Source organism: Colias philodice, chromosome 18 (genome assembly GCF_061535455.1).
Source record: "Colias philodice isolate Cphi_HAF_F1 chromosome 18, ilColPhil1 Martin Lab GWU primary, whole genome shotgun sequence".
Classification (NCBI taxonomy): Eukaryota; Metazoa; Arthropoda; class Insecta; order Lepidoptera; family Pieridae; genus Colias; species Colias philodice.
Window position 1 is genome coordinate 4,684,138 of NC_143103.1, and position 20,000 is coordinate 4,704,137.

Consider the following 20,000-nt stretch of genomic DNA (forward strand, 5'->3'; position numbering starts at 1 on the left):
TTTTAAGAGCGTTTTCACATTATCCGATCCGATATCGGATATCGGACGCCGATAGCCGATATCCGATATAATTTGCACTTTCACATTGTCCGATAAAATCGTTCCGATTTCCGTTCCTCTAAGAGCGTTTTCCCATTATCCGATCCGATATCGGATATCGGACGCCGATAGCCGATATCCGATATCGGATACAATTTTCCCTTTCACATTCTCCGATAAAATCCTTCCGATATCATCATGAGTGTTGCCAGAAATTTTTAGAGAAAACTAAACTAAATTGCCAGTTGATAAAAAAGGTATAATTAAAAAAAATTCAAATGATATATCATAGTTGTAACTACATACATTAAAAATAACTACGTAAAAAAAAACAACTTCAAAAAAAGAAAAGTACTATCGGATATCGGATATCGGTTATCGGCTTCCGATATCCGATATCGGATCGGATAATGTGAAAAAATCCTTCCGATATCATAATGAGTGTTGCCAGAAATTTTTAGAGAAAACTAAACTAAATTGCCAGTTGATAAAAAAGATATAATTAAAAAAAATTCAAATGATTTAACCTTAGAGTATATATTATTACCTCAGAGGAATAATAGGTTTATTCCTCTGAGATTATTACAATATATGTGCGAGTGTATTGCACAAATTCCTCAGTGCGCATCGTAGGCAGATGAGCTATAGATAATAATATATAGATGTGTGTGTGACAAATAGGGATGGGTAGGTATCAATTGCGTGCCGAGCTATCGATAAGTTATGTAAATAAATATGTATCTTTTGTAAATTTTATGTTCAATATGTTATTTAAGGAGAAATGTATGAATAAAGTATAAATATGTCATTTTAAATTTGTTTGCCAAGAGAATAAAGTGTTTATTCCATTTGAATATTTCTTGTATTAATTTTAAGTACTTAAAAAAAATATGTTTATGAATATCAGAAAAACGAGTTCGATATTAAAGTTAATAAAATAAAAATTCGGGTTTGGTGCTATTTCTTTAATAATAAATGAAACAATAATAATAATGTTTTAAAATGTTAAATAAAAATAAGAAATAATTAGTAATTTAAAATGATAATATAATAAATCATATAAATAATTTTTTTATTTAATTTTATCCATTCTACTATAAAATGTTCAAAATCAATTTAGCGGTTCAGAAAATATATCGTAACATTACATACTTTACATTTACACTATAATACATTTGCATTCATAATATTAGAAAGTCTATCATACAAAACACACCACAAATTTCTTTATAATACATTTTTAAAAGAGTTTTAATTTTAAAGTTAAATAAATAATTTGTTAAAATATAGTTCTTCTAGTAAACTTTATATCGAGTACAGCGTTGGTCAGGTCACATCACTAAGATCACGTGGCGGCAGTGAGGTGCGCGAGCGAGCCTGCGCGTGTCCGCCTCCCACCTCCCCTTCACCCCCGCGATGCTAGATTTATTTTCATAAAAATAAGTATAACAATCGACTTACTGATGAAATGTGATACTGGATTTCAATTTTGTGTATTTTCTAGTATCGTTTTTGCAAAATATAACTGCACATTTCACCATGTTTATTCCTAGATATGAATAAAAATCCAGAGCAACGCACTTCATCAGCACTCAACCACGACTGCGAGCGCGCGCGGCTGGAACGTCGTGTTGTTCCCACCTGTGCCTACTGTTCCCACTTGGTCGTTCGCACTCTATAGATACTATCTATACTCTAAGCCTTAGAGTCTAAGGATAGGGTATCATTTAAGCTATCACCAATTTAATTAGTTTTGTGTTTCTTAAATAATAGGGTTTGTCCTCAAAATAGTAGATCTGTCACCAAAATGTAGTCACCAAACAATGCAAAATCAGTTCCACATTAAATCACCTAAAATCCTGAGATATAAGGTCTAGTACCAAATAAATGTTTTTGTATGTATTATAATAGGTGTGTCCTAATAAGTATTTAAGCAAACTAATTTAAAGAGATCACCAATAAATCATATTATGTTACTAGAAAATTGCATTAAGTTCAAATAAAAAATTAGGGTTGTCATCATCGTTTCAACCAAAACATTCTGCTACTTAACTAGACTCCCAAGGTTCTAAATTTCCACTGGTAGTATAAATTATGTTTAAATAAATTTTTTAGCAGAGCAGTAAATAAAACAAAGTCGGAGTCTATCGGCTTCCGATATCCGATATCGGATCGGATAATATGAAAACGCTCTAAGTGCTCGATTGTACGAAGCGTTGCTGTAGTTGAAACATTCAACGTTAAGCATTATGCCGCATAATGCGCTCTAGTGCTGTAATTCTCAGAACAAAGAATCCTATGATCTATGGGCGTATTCAGAAAGAAAGCTTGAAACTTATAAGCGCTTATAAGCGCTTATCGGCGCTTATAAGGGCTGGTAACCCGCGCAGGAAAATATATGAACATGCGCTTATAAGCGCTGATAGGCGCCGACAAGTTTCAACAAGTTTCAACAAACTTGTCGGCGCCGATCAGCGCTTATAAGCGCATGTTCATATATTTTCCTGCGCGGGTTACCAGCGCTTATAAGTTTCAAGCTTTCTTTCTGAATACGCCCGTTGTTCAGAGCTGTAATTGCTCGGAGCACCTTAAAGTGGTTAGAACTACAATGTAATTGGAAAACGGGGTAGGTTTCATGTCAAAACCTCAATACGTGTCAACAAAACAGTCATCTGTCCACTGTCACTGTCAATATGTCATAAGTTTAACGTGTCGTGCATTCCTGTATTCGTGTGAAAAATCCTTTGAAAATCACGATTCTTCTTTATTTAATAAATGTTTGTGATGGATAATTTACATACGAGTTCATAACATACGTAAAAGATATATTATATTCTATACTTTAAGCTTCACAGAAATTTATAACCATGGTTCTGTTAACTAACGATTTGGTGAGTATAATTTATTATGATAATGTATTAAATGTACAATTTCAATGATTTTACCTTATGTTTTAAAACACTATTATTTTCAGTTTCTAGCAGAACTATCAAAACTTTACCAAAGTGCACGAACATCAGGATCTGTAACTGTGACTATGAAAAGATGTATGTATTGGGTATATTTTTTTATCATAGCTGTAGGTAGTTATAATTTTCTGAAAAATATTGTAATTTAACCTATCCCTTTTAGATGATGGTCGTACAAAGCCTAATCCTCGTGATGGAAGCCTTGCCGTCCCAAATCCAGACTACAAATGTTTAGTAAGGGCACAATGTAGAAGTAAAAAAATCTCAACAGTAATTGAACAAAAAGATGTAGAAACATTCACAAATGCTTATTCTAATCTGCTTAAAACCAGTATAAATGGACTGAAGAGGTTAAAGAAACCAAAAAAGAAGGCTATGGCTGCTCAATAGTAAAGTATATGGATATTACAGACTGAATCAAAATTCAAGCATTTCACGGCAACACACATGCAATGCCAATGACCACAGCCAAGGGTGGAGGTCCATTAAAATGTGCTTTTCTCTCGCATGAGATTTGAAGAGTTGGAGTCTTGGCTTTATGGCTGATGGTATACAACCATGTCTCCAATTAATTTTAAAGTCAAACTTTATAAATAAAGTTATTATAAAATACTTGTTACACTTTTATTTTTGGGAGATGCTAAGTCCTGTGTTTAACTCTTATAATTAGAGATACTTGAAATGTAAGGGGTGATAGGAAATAAAATAAATACACAATGAAATTATTCTTCAAACAATAATATATTCATCAATAAAGGTAATACAGATTATATATCACAAGGTGAGACCATATATTTATTATTAAAAATATTACATAATTATATATTTTTATACACATTATTTAAAACATATATAGTATTCTATTCAGGCAAGTTTTATTATCTACTCCAATAACATTAATACTTAATTTTCTTGATACATTTTTAACAAAGTTTATCACAACATTTTTACACTATGTTATATTATTAGTAAATAATATTTTATAATGAGAAATTGCACCATTTATAGTAGAACAGAAAATAGAAATTAACAATTTCTGAAAATATTACTCAGAATTTTTGAACACAATCACTTTGGTTACTTACACACAAAAAAGTTGACAAATAATTGGATCAAATAATTATAACATATATCAATAATTCCTATAAACTAATAACAGATTGATCAATTTTATTAGCTTTATTTCTATATAGTGCTCAATACAATACTTAATTCAAATATTACCTTGTCGCAACTGCATTTTAACAAACTAAGATAATAAATCACCTTGCTATAAAATCACAGATAATCAAGATCCATTGCATACAAAAACTAGTGACATAATTAAAAAATATTTTACGATTTGGTATTTTTGGACGTGAGTCGCTTCAAGCAAGCATTCCGTACTTGGTCATTGCCGAGTCTCTCGGCCTCTTGTAGAACGCGCCTTAGGTCGTTGGTACGATCGTTACGAGCTGCCAAAATGTATGCACTACTAACATTGTGGCATATGAGGTAACAGGATATCTGAAATAATTGTTATAATGGTTGTTACTAAATTTAATTACTTTGTGTATCAAACGATAAGTTGCATAACTGGATCAATGAAAATAATGTCCTCCTTGAATTTATTATGAAGTCATTTATTATTTAAATAATTATTGTACTTACATTTAATAATTATTTAAATAAGCATGTTTAAACACTTTTGTGTGTATAAAATTATACAGTCAGCGCGAGCAGGCAGTTTCTTAATGATTTTATGTTCAATCTATCGGTCAATTAAGGAAAGCTGGCATGTTCACAGTACTCACACTTATGCAATTTCACTTACAGTATGTTCAAAAATAAATGCGACTCTAGTTTCATTTTAGACTTGAATTGTAAAATGGTGCGTTGTAGATAAATATATGCAAATATAATTATGTACTTATGAAAGCTCTCATAATTTACCTGTAAAATTATAATTTAAAAGTAAATCAATTGATGAAGTTAATTGTTTATTCTAATAATAATCAATTGGATAAAAGTATTAATAATCATTCAATTATCAAATAATAATTAAATTTCAGGTCATAAAAACAATACAAATAACACGTGCGCTTACTCCCAAGTTCCCAACACACGGATGGTTGTTTTGATAATGATTTAAATAACAGGCGTTTTTTTAATAATGTGATAACTCTGATTATTAATTAGTAATTTGATTTTTGAAAAAAAAAACGCCGATTTTGGTCAAAATTTATATTTTTCTAACAAGATCCTTATCATCCAAATTTCCACCTTGGTGAGAAAAATTGACATTTCTAATGAAAATGAACAAAAAATTAAATGATTTTATTAAATACTGTAAAATAGTCTATAATTCTTCCATTTACTGTATCACAAAATTATTCATAGATTTTTAGATATTCGTACTACACCAATTACATCACCCTGTATTTATAAACAATTGCAAAATATGACACATACATAGGCCGGGAGATACTGACACAAAATTTGGGGTCATTTGTGCGGAATGGCGGTTCTACAGAGGTCTTATTACGCAATGACTAAAAGAAAAATGATGGTCAGAACTCAGAACGCTGGTACCGGCGGACTAGTCGCGTGGGCGTTAGTCGAACTCGTCGGATAAATAGCGAAAGTATGGCATTATCACACTTCTATTTATAATCATTCAGGAGTTGTTGAAAAAAAAATGTAGGGTGGTACAAATCGTTTGGCGAAAAAAAAAAAATTCAAAAATTTGCAGATTTTCCGCGGTATGGCGACCATTTGGAATCGTCCGAAAAGTATGGCATGGTGATTTTAGTAAATGGCTGCACGACGATGGTTACCTGTGTAAAAGTGAGCCCGGTACAAATGGTTGAATTGTTTTTTTTAAATCAACGCATTCACGTCGGTATGGCGGACTGTAAGTCACATCGTAAAAGTATGGCATGACACTACCGCCTACATCTTTTTTAAGGGCTATCGGTAAATTCTAAAATTTTTGTGTTACAAATCGTTTGACTTTCGCTATTTATCCGACGAGTGTGACTAACGCCCACGCGACTAGTCCGCCGGTACCAGCGTTCTGACCATCATTTTTCTTTTTGTCATTGCGTACTAAGACCCCTCTAGACCGCCATCCTGTTACAAATGACCCGAAATTTTGTGTCAGTATCTCCCGGCCTAACCCCTCGTTTTCACCAAAGTATAATACATGTATTTTACAAATTTGATGCAATGTTTTCGTTCCTCATAGACATGTGTAAAACATGTTGTATACAAAATTTGATACATGTAGGATAACTTATATGAAACTTGTTGGTTGAAAACTAGTTGCCTGATCTAAGTTGCCTACATGTTTATGATCTCTTGTTTTTGTTGTAGCAATACTTGTAGAATTCGAGACAAATTCAGTCGTACCTACTTTTATAATTTCTATTAAAAAAAAAAACTTGTGATATGTATGTATGTTGAAAACTTTATCCAACAAACATGGATAAAGTTTAAAACTTGTTTGTTACTAGTATTATACAGAAATTGCAATAAAATAAACAATACTTATCTAAACCACGACTGTGTTTTGTAGGTGAGAACGCTATCAATGGATCAGACAAGTTCTACCATGTCACAGACTTCAGTGTAAACGCAAATGTGTTTTATACTTGTATAAATACTGGTTGGCTACAAAGTGTGAACGAAAGAATGTTTGAGACAGTCTCAATACATGTGTAAAATAAATAATTATGTTTTGAAAAGTATTCTACAAGTTTTGTATCAAACTAGTATTTAACTTGTTTCTTGGTGAAAACGAGGGGTAACATGTGCAATGTGTAAATGTGTTGACGTTCCAGCTCTTCTTAATATACCTATACATCTAATACATATATATTTTATATAAATCTTGTGTCACATTGTTTGTCCTCAATGGACTCCTAAACCACATAACCGATTATAATAAAATTCGCACACCATGTGCAGTTCGATCCAACTTGAGAGATAGGATAGTTTAAACATGTAGGTACCACGGGCGAAGCTGGGGCGGACCGCTAGTATATTATAAGGTTTAGTGTAGTTTATTTTTCCGCCGAATTTACCTTAATGGGAACACTATGTATATCAGCAATGAGTATCTCAGCCTGTTCGTCATGCAGCTGTCCTCGGGCTTCACACCGACTCACCACGGCAGAGACGCCAGCTTCTAACACTTGGTCGCTCATTAAACTGAAATCATATAAAGGAGATGATGGTAATTAAAATAATTAATGGTAATTAAGCTCATTTGTGGCTCTATAATATTTCAGAAGATCTTAATAGTAAATGAGAAGTGTATTTATTTATTTTACAATTTTATGTACCATAACAAATTTCAATACATAATATTAAAAGGAAAACATGCATAGCACATAAGGCAGCCTTATCGCTTATCAGCGATCTCTCATCTCTTCCAGCTGTGTAGCAAGACTTTATAAAATTAAGGGATTATTATTCCTAATCCTACGGCCCTAGAAACATATGAACAGTTAATAATAAAAATATATATCATATGAGTTTGAGTATTGTGAAATGATTACGTTTTATAAACTTACTTAGCTGCAGTTTCCTTTGAAGCGCGGATACATTTAGCCAATGTTTTCACCTCCATAAATCTATCGACATTCACTAAATATTTTGCGACGTGGATGTATATGTTCATAGAGTCCAGCTTGTGTTCTGTTATTATCCTAAAAAAATATAAATGTAAACATAACAAAGAATACAACTCGAAATAAAATATTTATTATACTAGAAAAAAATTACTTACTTAAACGCTAATTCAAAACCACTTTCGATTGACTGTCCTGTAGCCAGAACAACTGCGATGAGTTTTATTTTATCTGTATTAGATCCAAAAAGCGTCAATGGTCTATTGTCTATGCTTTCTGATTCTCTACGCATATTCGACAATGGTATGATTTCTTTTAAGACTCTTTCCGTTAGTCTATTGGATGCTTCACAGTTCGCTAAATATTTGGCTAGCTCAATTTGGCGCGAGAAAGTCGTCATTAAATTGTCAATAGTACTTCTATCGAGGTGGAATTGTATCGATTTAGGATCGTTTATTTCTGAAACGAAGGTATAAAATAAGACAATTTTATAACCAACCGATAATTTCTTGAAAAGAACATGCTTTAATAAAGCTATCACCTACCTACACTGTAAATTTTGACATGACAAAATAGAAAATAAAGAGCGTGTGTGCCGAGCACACGTGTCAGAAGTGAAACTTCGATGACGGGAACTTGAAATTTTACTTTGAACGCGCCTAAAGAAGTTTCACTTCAAAAATGCTTATTACTTGAACTAATAAACAAGTATCTAGTTTTAATTCAACACGACATATTCATCATCTTTACTTAATAACTCAGGCCCCGTAATAACTCAGGAATCACAGACACAATAGAAAATCTATTGTGTCGTGGACCGATCGGGCCGTTCGGGGTTCAATGGGTTAAGACATGATTCATTCAATAAAATAAAAATAGTTTCTTACTATTCGCAACCGGCACACACTGTCCCAAGTGATGTAAAGCGGCTGTCAAATGGTGTTGCCGCGCTAGTAAGGTTGCGAAGGTCGGGCCGCTGTTCACGGGCCGCGAGTACAGCAGTGCGCACGAGGCGGACGCGCGTGCGTGCTGCCCGCTACCGCACTGCAGTGCGTATAGCGCATCTAGACGCTTGCTCATTTCGAGCGTGCGGCATACGTGCATTATGTATTCCTTGAAATATAAGATACTATTGAAAAAAAAAGTGAAGTCCCGTGTCCCCGTAGTGGGGTAAGGGGCAGATGCATTATTCATACATCTGTTTCACTGATCGATTTTCTTTAGGGACAAGTAGGTGATCAGCCTTCTGTGTCCTGCCAGACCGAGACATTTTTTTTTCTTCGTCTCCACCGGGAATCGAACCCAGGACCCCTCGGTTCTACGCTCACGCGTCAACCACTGTACCAAGGAGGCGGTCCAAGATACTATTGAACAGGTAGGTAATTTTCAATAATTTATTAGTGTTAATAAATGGGGAAAAAGTATCTATAAAATAATTGAAAATATATTATCTCGGGTTCCTGCGCTTAGTAAGAAATATATGAACAGAATATGCTTATTTAAGATTCACAAAATGTATATTTACGAGTTAGTCAGTTTTTTTTTTCTAATATAGCAAAGAGCATAATTATTTATTTAAAGCAGGTGTTAACGCTAAAAATAACTAAAGAAGAAAAAAATCAACAAAAATTATAGAGAACTTACCGACCACATTTCCAACGTACTATCCATTTCGGTCATCGCCCTTAGCATTTCGTTAACTTTATCTTTCTTCAGGCATTCCATATAAACGGATTCTGTGAACGTTTCTTTATCAACTACGTTATCATAACAGTATCTTATAACTTCGATCATACTGCTGTGTTTCATATAAAACATTATGTTCGCAACATGAGAGCCATAATTGCTGAGATAATAAACACATTCTTTATAAAAGAATGGGTCCAGCCTTTTATTTTGGTAATCAACCTTTGCATCGTTATGGTTATTGTTTCTTCGTAAAAGACCTTGGGCCAGGGACTTTTTCGGCTGGACGGTTGCCGTTTGAAAGTCACTGTAGTCACCCTGTTTTATTTTTTTAACGCTGGCCAGCATGTGCATTATGTTTAAAGCTGGTTCGGCTAGCGGCAGTTTCTTTTTGCTCGTGTTCATTGATGTTAATTTCTCATTGGTAGTCTGAAATATTAAGAATATCATAAAGAAAATTTCGTTTCAAAATATGTATTGAATTTAGAAATTAGCAAATCAATTAAGAAATATGGCAAGGATTTATGCTACCTGTTCCTCAATGTGAATATTTTAATAAAAAGAAGCATTACAAAATTACCTTAATTGTTTCAGCTTTATCCAACAATTGTTGATTCACTGGATAGTTCATCTCCTCAAGCATGTTTATAATTTCGTTCAATAGTGGTGGGTTTGTTCGCACTCTACCCTCCGACTGCATACTAGACATTGAAACAGATCTCTCGGAGTTTCTCAAGCTATTCATTTTTCTATTCATAAAGTGAGATTCGGATGCCTCTTTACCGTACTCTAACTCTTCCGACATATCCACGTATATATTTGGTGCGTTTTTAAAACAAAGGCCGAATTTCCGCCGGGCTTCTCTAAAGCAGCCGGCTTTGAGACACGCTTTACCCCAAGCTGCGAGTACGCTGGTCCGTGGTATGCCTGATTTGGTGGCTATTTCTAATGCGAGCTCCCATTTCTCAGCTTCGAGAAGAGATCGAACTATTTGACCTGGAAATATGGGGAAATAATGTTATTTATAACATTGACTTCTTATTAATATAGTACTCCACTCGATTAAAAAAAACCCGAAAACGGCCTAAACTTAAAATATTGAATGGATTGTTTAGTAATTAAATTTTTATCGATAAATAATTTTTACATGTAAATATTGTTCATTAAATTCTCCACTGAACGTTCTTATTTTCGATTTTTAAATGGACTCTCACAATAAGTAAGTTCAAATACTAAACTACGAACGTCGACCAGTGTAACGATGGCCTGCCGCCCCGTTTTCGACACTTGATGCCAGATGCGTGTTAAAATACTCTTCCTTGCGGATTCGCCGTGCTACATTCAAATAAAAAAAATCGATATCTTCACATGGAAATGTGAAAATTTCCTATAAGAAATTGACTCGCAACTAAATCACTAAAGTTAAAAAAAAACGTTATCTACACGTAGAAACAGGGAAACTCCCTTTGTAACAAACTAGTGGTCCGCCCCGGCTTCGCCCGTGGTACATATTTAGTATCCTATGTCCTTCTCCTGGCTCTAAACTACCTCCCTGCCAATTTTCAGCTAAATCAGTTCAGCCGTTGTTGAGTTATAAGTGGAGTAACTAACATGACTTTATTTTTGTTGTAATAGGCAAATATTATAATCTGTATTTTGGTTATTGTACAGTCTGTATGGTATCACTGTAAACTGCAAGTGTCTTTGCCCTCCTCCTGTCTCTGTGGTTCGTGGTGTAATGTCGTGTGCGCACAATGTAGTTTGTAATAAAGTATTATAAAAATAAAGATAATTTATCAGCATCCACAAGTTGTGTTTCAATATACAATTATTTCAACAATTTTATATATATAGATGTGCACTAACTGGGATGCGCGCCGTGGTGCGGCACGAGGTGGTGCGCCTGGTGCTGCACGAGCGTCGCCATCGCCTCCGCGTGCGACAGGCAGCGCGACACGTGCGCCGCGCCCGTCTCCGCTATGCGCCCGCCCCTTTACATACACAATTTATATTTTACTAGCGGTCCGCCCCGGCTTCGGACAAACATTGTGACACGATATCTTCTTATATATAAAATTCTCGTGTCACAATGTTAGTCTGCATACTCCTCCGAAACGGGTGGACCGATTCTCATGAAATTTTCTGTGCATATCGGGTAAGTCTGAGAATCGGCCAACATCTATTTTTCATATGTACCACGGGCGAAGCCGGGGCGGACCGCTAGTTTATATATATTAAGATTATAATAATTATATTAAAAATTACACAAGAGAAATGAATCGGCATATTTTGATCAATAAATACTGTACATGATGCGAACGTTAACGTTCTGTAAACAATGGCCTAATAGCTGTCAACGAATATCTGAACGGCCGCGGCGTAGTATATAAAATCCATTCAAATTAACACTTTATTGCCATGCATCAATGTTCAAAATCTATTGGATACGCTCATTAGAAAACTCTGCCTAATAGACACATAGGCAGAGTTTGGATTCGGACAATTTTTGAGCGAGATCTTAAGTTCTTGTTGATTATTGTATGTCAATGGGAAGGAAATATAAAAAATAAGTAACTTGATTATTTAATGCTTTCCTAATACTTACGGTTTATCTGAAGGCGCTCTAGAATAAAGTTCAGCGGCTGCGAGCAATAAGGATCGACGCGCACGCACCAACCAGCGCGAGTCACCGCATCCGCCGTTCGCGAGCTCGCGGGCTAACTCGTCGCTACGGTCTAGTAAGAACCTAGGTTAAGGATAGTATAATTATTTTTAACACCCAAATACAGTATTTAATATGACATATAACAATGTTTACAACAAAAATGGATACATATGAAAATAAGTAGGTCAATCAATCAAATCAATGAAAACAACTTAATAAGAATAAGGTTGTTAAAAGCAAATCGTTCAATGGTTAAATAATTTTAGTCTACTTACCTTGGATAATCCAAGTTAATAGTGTGCATTTTCATAATAGACAAACACAGAGTAACATTCGGGGTGAATTCATAGCTAAATTCTTCTCGAACTGCGTCGTTCTTTTTAGCATTCGTGGACAAACTCCAGTCCATGCAAGTAATGCCGCTGGCAGCAGAATCCGAGTTACTACTCGTTATTAGATTGTCTTGATCTGCACTTGATTTCTTATTCATTGTTTGAATGTAACAGTCGTCGCAAACGCGAAATTTAACGCCACTGGGGTAAGTCGGCACCTAAAAAGTTGGATAGAAAATTGTCACACAAAAAGCTCACGTAAAAATGCATCAGTATAAGATTTTTAGTCTATCACTAAAGTAGGCAAAATTTCCATAATTTTATGTATAAAAATAGTTTACCTGCATTCTATTTCTTGAACAAGCATGACATACGAGACGCCCGCATCGACGACAGTGATGCCGGCGAATAATCATGGAAAAGTTGGATATTTTACACAGCATGCACCTGTCCGTGGTATAATCCTCAACCCATTGATCTTTTGCTGGTACGAGTTCAGGCATTACGAATGGTCGCGAAACTCCTTCCAAGTTAATTGAATCTATTGACTGTAATAGTGCGTCGTCCCAGGGCTTTGGTGGAGAGGGACACGTGTTTCGCGTATTTTTCATGTCTAACGCTTTTTCCGCATAGTATCGCAGTAAAGAATCAACTGAATTTTGAGATATCATCACAGTTTCAATTGTTTTCATATTGTAGTAAAGATAGTCCCCATTAGGATCGTTCTTCAAATTTGGTGATATTTTATTAAGAATGTCCGTGAGTATTTCCAGTTTACCGTTCATCAACAACTGTTCTATCATTAGTATAGGTTTCTCGATCAAATCCCAGAAAAGATGTCTCAGGCTCGGATCCATTTCAAGAATAATTCGCAAGCCAACTTTCAGGTTTTCGAATGAACGCCAGGAATTTGAATGATTATTTATGTATTCGAGACATACTTCAAGTATTTCTACATTTCGGACTTTAGACATTTCGCCTAATATTAAGTCCAACGCTTCTGATGTTGAAAGACGTCCGAGTAGCTCTTGGACAGCAGCTGGAGTAGCCTGATTTGAGTATTCAAATAACTGTCGTAACAAGTTTACAACTATTAAATTTTTCATATGTTCTGTAACGTTATGTATGTCCGCCCAATCTAGACATAATTTAAACTGAAAAAAGTAATTAAATAAATAAAATTTTATATAAAACTAAAGTTCATATTTTACTCGCATAAATTTAATAAAATTATAAATATACCTGTTGACTATCCATGAGCACTTCTACAATTTGCTCAGGATTTTCCATAGATTTTTCATAAATTGCATACCAATGATTAAATCCCATAATGGACGCAATCTAGAAGGCAATATTTATAATTTATTAATAAGAGACAAGACAGATGTTCACAATAACAAGCTAGATGATACTATGTAATAATATTACCTGCTCATAAAGAGGTATTTTAATCAACCAATCTGTACAACTCTTATATAGGTTTTCTTCTACGGCAGTTTTATCAAAAAGGAAACGCAAATAGTCAACTACTTCCAAGGCACCTTCGGCTGGCCAACAATTCAAATTATTCAAAATTAAATCAACTTTCAATTCAGGACATTTAAGATATTGACAATACTTCCAGTTGTGACTAACTTTAGAATTAGTCGCCAATTTAAATAAAATTAGGTCTCTCAAGTTATTTAAATTTGCACTGCTCATAACTTGACGTTCAGACAGTGCATCTATTATTTTTAAACATTGTGATATTTTCCCACACTCGATTAATTTTGGCATATATGTAAAGAGTTTATTGAGATCAATTAAAGTATGCAAGGACGCCAAATATTTATTGCCGTTAAATAATACTTTGGTATGATCGAATCTTTCTAGATCCATATATTTGTTTAAACACTTCGTTCTTGCATCAATACTTTGCTGCATATCAGTTTCATTAAGCGATGTATGGATCTTTTTAATGATATGTGCCAATACCCAATTATGTAACACGACATATGTGAGACATTGTGGGTCTGGAGTACGCGGTAAGGGCGCAAAATCAGCAACGGGATCAACAAACAACTTTTCTTCTGGATTTTTAAAATCGAACACTATATGCAGCAACGTATTAAAATTCTCTTCAGTTGCTTCTTTTGAAGAGCCCACTAAAGAAATGGAAGGGCAAAAATTAAGGATGAGCTTGGGTATCAAATTCACGTTCAGTTTTTTACATATTGGCTCCAAAAATGTGATTGGTAAGTCTTTATTATTTATCATTTTACCAAATATATCATGTAAATGTCGCTCAAGTACTGCGAAGTAAGGTGTATCAGTAGATGAAGCTGAGTCTTTCAGGATATTCTCCTGTTCTAATTGCGAAACAGATTTTGTATACATATAACATTTTCTAAGATAATGTATTCTAGATTTCTTTGTTCCGTTTCGCGTCACTTCTGCGATATTACAGATATCTTTGTCAGACGTTGCCACCACATTCATATAGATTTGGTGATATTTTTGCATTAGGTTTTCATCTTTCTTGTTAAAATTTTGAGGAACCACAAGATCTTCCAAATCCAAACAGCATTGTCTCAGTTCTTTTGATAATTGATTTAGTTTACAGAACTCTTTGTGCCTTATGGGAATACGACAATCTGTTATTAATGCACATATATTATCCGCAAAATCAAATGATTTGTCTGTGTTGCCGAATATTTCAAAAGTAACACTGGCGATATCTTCCACAAATCTTATATAATTGATTTTTTTCACAGATGTGACATCGGTACTACTTCTTACTTCAGCAAGTTTCCTCTCCACGACATTGATGAGGCCATAAGTTATCTCTCTGTTGAGACCACTGCTGATTAGAATATCTACAGCATTAATAAATGGAGAATTTTGGTGATTGTAAAGCTGCAAATGGGGATGTCGTGAACCTAGTTCGATTATATCGAAAGAGTTTGGTGCTCTGTTTGCAGCTAAAAATCCTTCTACCAGACCCATTACTTCTGTTGAAACAACAGACAACGCGGATAACTCTTTGGTAGGATATCGAGAACAATCACGATAGCAAACAATATTCTTTAGTTTTGATATCAAATGCCTTAATTGTTCGGTGAATGTAACTTCCGTAGCAATTTCAGAATCAGATAGATCAAACATCTGAAACAACAAAAGTTCATATAAGTAGGTACATAATTTTTAAGTAATTATATCGTACCTATATTATGTCTGGATCCCTTTCTACCACGTGTACGATAGTACAGGTTGGAAGTAACTAATGAGTAAGGGATCACCACCACCCAAGTACGTCTTTTTTATGTTTCCATAAAGTTACATATAAATACTTTGTGAAGGAATCTAAGTATTTAAACATGCCTAGTTTACGTCAAGATAAAGTCCATTTGTTAGAGTCTAACATGCTCAATTTGCATATAATTAATTTAATTCCTGCACTATTTTTTGTATCAGCCTGTTTAACATTTTCCGTAAATTCTCCAACGCAACGCAAGGTATTTCGTCTCTATTTTAAATATAAGTAGTTATCTACTTATTATTGAATTGAAATAAGAACCTAAATCTATTATATTATATACTAGCGGTCCGCCCCGGCTTCGCCCGTGGTACATAATATTTACGTTTTCTCTACATAAGAACCATCCTCGTACTTCAAGGAATATAATAAAAAAAGAATTATCGGAATCGGTTCAGCCGTTCTCGAGTTATGCGCTTACCAACACATTTTGCGATTCATTTTTATATATAAGAAGAAGATTGCTAAGTACCTATAAAAGCTATACAGAAAAGGGTACGCGTTTATGCGTATTTTATGCATCTTTTATATTTTGTATAACATATCTGCTCTCTTAAATGTAAACAATATCACATAATGTTCTCTCATATAAATTGTAAACATAATAAATTATAACCAGTCGTTATGCCAACATTATTGGGTGAATGACTTTAATATCTATAAATTGAGTTGATAAGTTGCATATGTTGACGCGGAAGTGATAACTCGACGCGGAATATATTTTTAAGTATGAAAATTTATGGATTTCAGTGTCTTCAACACAGAATAGAACATGTTTTGGAAAATTCATCATCGAATAGTGAAAAGGCGATTCGTTCTATTATTAATCACACACCAGGTTTAGGAATTACATATACTGTTTGTAATTTAGTCACATTTAAGTAATGTACTTAATTTTCCCATACTACAAATCTCTTATAAATTTAATTTAGGAATTGTTGCTAATTACAGAACCAAGCAGTATATCTAAACATATCATTGATAAAATGATTTTCCTGAAATCAGTCAAAGATTTGTATCAAGATTGTCGAACTAAGAAAATATCATACAAAATAGCCTCAATTCGAGTATGGAAAATTGTTCAAGTATGGTTTATTATTTACATAATTATAGCTATTCCTCTTTGGTGCAGTAAAGGTATTTAATCATTTTAATATTATTTTTTTTTTCTCAAGCTGATTATATTTTTTGTATATACCCTCATTTACAATTATGTTTCAGGTTGGTGTTTCTGCTTTTTGTGTTGCAAATTTTTCAAACCTGAGCAAACAATTCAAGATGCAAAGCTATATCTACAAAATAATCCCCCTGGAGTTCTCAAAACTGGCAATAAAGAAATCCATTATAAGCCCACTGATTACGAAATAAAATGTTATGAAAAATTTGATCATATTCTAAGAACAATATAAAATTAAAAATTAACTTACCTCCAAAATCTGATTGGCTTTTTGAAAATCATTATGGTACAGTGCTAATGCTACCAGACAATTGGGTTTTGCTAACATAATAGATATAAAGTCAATTGATGTTGTTTTACTGCTGTATGCTGTAAATTAGTGAATTGCATTGCATATAATGAAAGAATATAACTTAAAAAAATACACAATATACACAATTTTTTTTTGTCACTTTACAATTGAAGTATATCATCACTTGAAATATAAATTAAATGAATGTAGGCATTAGCACATGAAGGTGATTATCTAGATACTAATATTGATTTTTTATGTTAAAAATTCCAATTTGTAAAAGAAACAATATACAATTTACCTTCATCACATGCAGATATTGTGGAAGTGAGCATGGCTTGCTCCAATTCTGGCTTTGGATTTGTGTGTCGCCTTCGCACTTTCGGTTTTTTCCTTGTAACTTTAACTTCAAACTCATGTTCTTCATCCTCACTGCTCATATCCACCTCTACATAATCCATACACAACTTCAATTGTATTGGATTTGAATTTGGAGAGAGGGTGGACACCAGTTGCATTTTCCATATTGAGTGATTCACTACATCTACCAGCCTTCTTAATCTAGCCAAGACATTCACATCTGTGCAGTTTATTACTTCCTTTTTTTCAGTCAAATTTTCCAAACAAATCTTTAAAGTGTCCAAAAGTATTTGTGTTATGAAAGAGTTACACATAAAACCAGTGTTTAAACTCTTAACATCTTTAGATGTCTTGCTTTGTTTTTTTGAATAAAAATATGAACATTCTGAATGTGTTCCACATGGAAAGTCTTGATTGTGTTCATAACATGACAGATACTCGTATCTCAAAAACAAGCAAGAAAATATGTTCTCAATTACTTCAATACAACTTTGCAATGGCTGAATTGAAAGAACTAGACGTTTAATGTCTTCCATGCAACTATTTATCTCCTCTGGATTTGCCAAATCCTCTGATGAATCCAATATAATGTCTATTACTTTAGTTATTGTGCAATAACTGTTGTAGATAGATATATCCCAATTTATACCACTTGTTTTATTTTTGCTTGTTGATTTATTGCTCAGTACTTTTAATTCAGATATGAAATCATTATTCATATTTAATAATTGAGTGACTTTATATCTGTCTACTTTAGAAAGCCTACATACTTGAGATATAACAGTTAAAGCACTCTGCACCAGCACTTGACTAAAAATAGAAGTGGTCATAATTTTGCAATTGTTCTCTAAACAAAACTTGATTAAAGTAAGCTCTCTTTTTACTTCTGTTAAATAGAATTGTAATTGTTTATCCAATGAAGTATATGTATCTAATATTGAGAATATATTAGTCAATTGGTTGACTAGAGATGTTAAATCATATGTTTCTGGACAGTTTGTTAGATCTATTAGCACCATTATGAGCAATTGCTTTGTAAAGTTATTTATTTGAAAGGTAACAGTCTTCATGTCATGCAATTGTTGTTTATAAATTTGTGCAGCTTTAAGCAGCCAATGTACTTTTTCATCATAACATAATTCTATCATATATTCTGCTGTAAGTTTGAAATCCTTCTGTGCCTCTTTGTCATGGATAATGTTACTTGCAGATTGAATTAATTCTGGCAATTGTTGTGGTACTAAGCTCATTAAAATCTGTTTTCTGTGTTGTTTGAAGGTATCTGAAGTTATGAAACTCAGAATTTTACTTGAAAACTGGGGTAAAAAATTATCATATTTAGCTAATGTCAATATTGTGATTAGTCTATCTGGATTATTCTCAACTACTTCATTCTCCAATACTTCTACATAGAGCTCTTGAATCTTAAAGGAATCCTTAGTATCCACATTTCCTTGAAGATATTTTAAAATTAAAGATGTTGTAACAGGATTCTTTTTTAAATTTTGTTTAAAGAATTGTACCACATTTTCTGTCAGGGGTGGAACTAATTTTGACTCTTCAATGTTGTAGTATATTTTATGAATTTCCTAAAAGAAATTATTTTATCAATTAAATAGTTTTTTTTAATTACATAGTAATCAGAGAATTAAAAAGAAAAATTATTATTTTGAATAATCGAAATTTGATCAATGTTAGTTAACTCAACTCACAAACTTCAGAATACCCAATACCCATATTTTATTTAAAAGAAAAATGCATACAGACACACATGATATGACAAAAATTATAAGAGTGCTTTCAAGACCATTTTAAAAGAATTAAGAAGAATATAAAATATTAAGTATACTTACATCATATATTTCAGGTGTTAGGTCTTCAAGGAGACGAAGCATATAATTCAATTCCTCTTCCTTCATCTTGTATCAGTATATGAACATGTATTTATATATATATATTGCATATCACTAAAAGACTAAGGTATTCGACCTATGAGTCTACACTTTTTTATTATAAATTCATTTCCCCAGTACCTATAAAGATACATTACAATGTCAATATGCACTTAACGTGTATAACATGCTAGTAAATTAATGTTTAGCAAATGTATTATATTTCAAGATTACAAATGTCTAGTGAAATATTGTAAACAATGTTGTTAAGTTTATTTTCATTGTGACATCATAACAATTTAAGTTACATAGAAGATACGACGAATTATAAATTAATAATAATATTATAAAGTTGCAATCGATATAGAAAAGTTACCAATAAGGCAAAGTGGAGCACAAATATAAACACAAGTTCCGAGACTCAGCAGGAACACCAAAATATAATTTTACAACTTTGTTTTACAATATTAACAAACTTCAAAATAATTTGTTGAAAATTAAATGTCATACATTTGACAAATGACAAGTTTCATATGTTCAGTGACATTTCGCCGAAAAATTTCTTGCCGTTTGATATGTATTATGCTGTAACTCTTAGATTATACACTAACAAATTAGGCACAAAGTTATGAAAATACACGATCACGATAGACCTTATCGTTAGTGTAATAAATGTAAGG

General features: G+C 33.2%; 2 protein-coding genes across 2 annotated transcripts; one reads left to right on the forward strand and one right to left on the reverse strand.

Annotated features, from left to right (window-relative positions):
* The first annotated feature begins 2,703 nt into the window (after positions 1 to 2,703).
* On the forward strand, positions 2,704 to 3,620 carry Srp14 (signal recognition particle 14). The gene is made up of 3 exons (XM_089706539.1): positions 2,704 to 2,930; positions 3,014 to 3,086; positions 3,172 to 3,620. The coding sequence occupies exons 1-3, from the start codon at positions 2,907 to 2,909 to the stop codon at positions 3,396 to 3,398; spliced, it is 324 nt and encodes a 107-aa protein (XP_089562665.1). The 5' UTR covers positions 2,704 to 2,906; the 3' UTR covers positions 3,399 to 3,620.
* A 147-nt stretch (positions 3,621 to 3,767) lies between these two features.
* Positions 3,768 to 19,802, reverse strand: Sptz (zinc finger FYVE-type containing 26 spastizin). The gene is made up of 17 exons (XM_089706537.1): positions 19,697 to 19,802; positions 19,282 to 19,461; positions 17,370 to 19,017; positions 17,027 to 17,145; positions 13,733 to 15,448; positions 13,547 to 13,645; positions 12,646 to 13,458; positions 12,248 to 12,522; positions 11,913 to 12,053; positions 11,174 to 11,298; positions 9,888 to 10,303; positions 9,266 to 9,736; positions 8,509 to 8,734; positions 7,780 to 8,080; positions 7,565 to 7,699; positions 7,073 to 7,199; positions 3,768 to 4,514 (listed from the first exon to the last, which is right to left on the reverse strand). The coding sequence occupies exons 2-17, from the start codon at positions 19,345 to 19,347 to the stop codon at positions 4,344 to 4,346; spliced, it is 6,849 nt and encodes a 2,282-aa protein (XP_089562663.1). The 5' UTR covers positions 19,348 to 19,461; positions 19,697 to 19,802; the 3' UTR covers positions 3,768 to 4,343.
* Positions 19,803 to 20,000: the final 198 nt, after the last annotated feature.

What these genes read in the sequence shown, in the direction of transcription:
- Srp14 (XM_089706539.1), top strand. Translation starts at nt 2,907, where the DNA reads ATGGTTCTGTTAACTAACGATTTG. An exon ending in TTCTGTTAACTAACGATTTG is followed by an intron (nt 2,931 to 3,013) that starts GTGAGTATAATT and finishes TATTATTTTCAG; the next exon opens with TTTCTAGCAGAACTATCAAA. An exon ending in AACTGTGACTATGAAAAGAT is followed by an intron (nt 3,087 to 3,171) that starts GTATGTATTGGG and finishes TATCCCTTTTAG; the next exon opens with ATGATGGTCGTACAAAGCCT.
- Sptz (XM_089706537.1), bottom strand. Translation starts at nt 19,347, where the DNA reads ATGAAGGAAGAGGAATTGAATTATATGCTTCGTCTCCTTGAAGACCTA. An exon ending in AAGCCAATCAGATTTTGGAG is followed by an intron (nt 15,449 to 17,026) that starts GTAAGTTAATTT and finishes TTGTTGTTTCAG; the next exon opens with ATGTTTGATCTATCTGATTC. An exon ending in AGAGCGCCTTCAGATAAACC is followed by an intron (nt 11,299 to 11,912) that starts GTAAGTATTAGG and finishes GTGTATGTAAAG; the next exon opens with GGGCGGGCGCATAGCGGAGA.